Source organism: Triticum urartu, chromosome 1A, assembly GCF_056163025.1.
Source record: "Triticum urartu cultivar PI428250 chromosome 1A, HENAU_Tu73, whole genome shotgun sequence".
NCBI lineage: Eukaryota > Viridiplantae > Streptophyta > Magnoliopsida > Poales > Poaceae > Triticum > Triticum urartu.
Window position 1 is genome coordinate 205,828,952 of NC_141873.1, and position 969 is coordinate 205,829,920.

Below are 969 nucleotides of genomic sequence, written 5' to 3' on the forward strand. Positions count from 1 at the left end.
ATGGACACCAACCCAGTTCAGACCCCACCCTCCTCCCTTGCTAATGGCAATGGCGACGCCGGTGCTCCTCTATAGCCGCCACCCTGGCCACTTCTCCTCCGACCGCAGCCAAACCGGTGCCTCTCCGCATTGCTCCAGCGGCACCAGTGGCGGCGCCCACTCCGACGGCCCTTGCCTCCTCAGTTCTCCATACCGTGGACATCCGCCGCCACGTCCCCATCGTCCTCGACCTCACCGTCGGGAACTATGCTCAGTGGCGCCGCCACTTCGATGCAGTTCTCGGCATGTTCGGCCTGCGCGACCACGTCGACGCTGCCGCCGCTGCATACTCCACTGACCAAGAGTGGGTGATGGCCGACCATGTCGTCGTCCACTGGTTGTACGCGACGATCTCCCCCGAGCTACTTGATGCTGTGATGGAACCAGAAGACACCGCGCTCTCCGTATGGACGGCTGCTGATGACATCTTCTGGGAAAACCAGCTGTCTCGTGCGGTCTACATCGACACCGAGTACCACGCTGTTGTGCAGGGCGACCTCACCATCATGCAATACTGCACAAAGCTCAAGCTCTACGCCGACCAAGTGCGCGATCTCGGACAGCCGGTCACGGAGATGTCCCAAGTCTTCTACCTCCTCCGCGGCCTCAACCGCCAGTACCACAACGCCATCCCACACATCACCGCGCGTGTGCCGCTGCCCACCTTCCTCCAGATGTGCTCGTTCCTTCTCCTGGAGGAGCACCGCGCCGAGCAGTGAGCACGCTAGCAGGCTGATCATGCTCTCTACGCTGGCCGCTCGCCCGGCCCTGCGCCCTCTCCGCCTGCACCTGACTCTGCTCCGTCGGGCGGCCGTGGTCGTGGCCGTCCATGCAAGCATGGCCGCGGCAATGGGGGGGGCCTTTTCCTCGACATCGCCTGCCCCGCCTTCACCATGGGCGCCATCTCTCCCTGCCCCGGCGCCGGGCGCG

At 64.5% G+C, this 969-nt stretch overlaps 1 protein-coding gene across 1 annotated transcript; it reads left to right on the plus strand.

Moving 5' to 3' along the window:
* On the plus strand, positions 1 to 758 carry LOC147990602 (uncharacterized). The gene is made up of 2 exons (XM_087538313.1): positions 1 to 61; positions 139 to 758. The coding sequence occupies exons 1-2, from the start codon at positions 1 to 3 to the stop codon at positions 756 to 758; spliced, it is 681 nt and encodes a 226-aa protein (XP_087394439.1).
* The last annotated feature ends 211 nt before the right edge of the window (positions 759 to 969 follow it).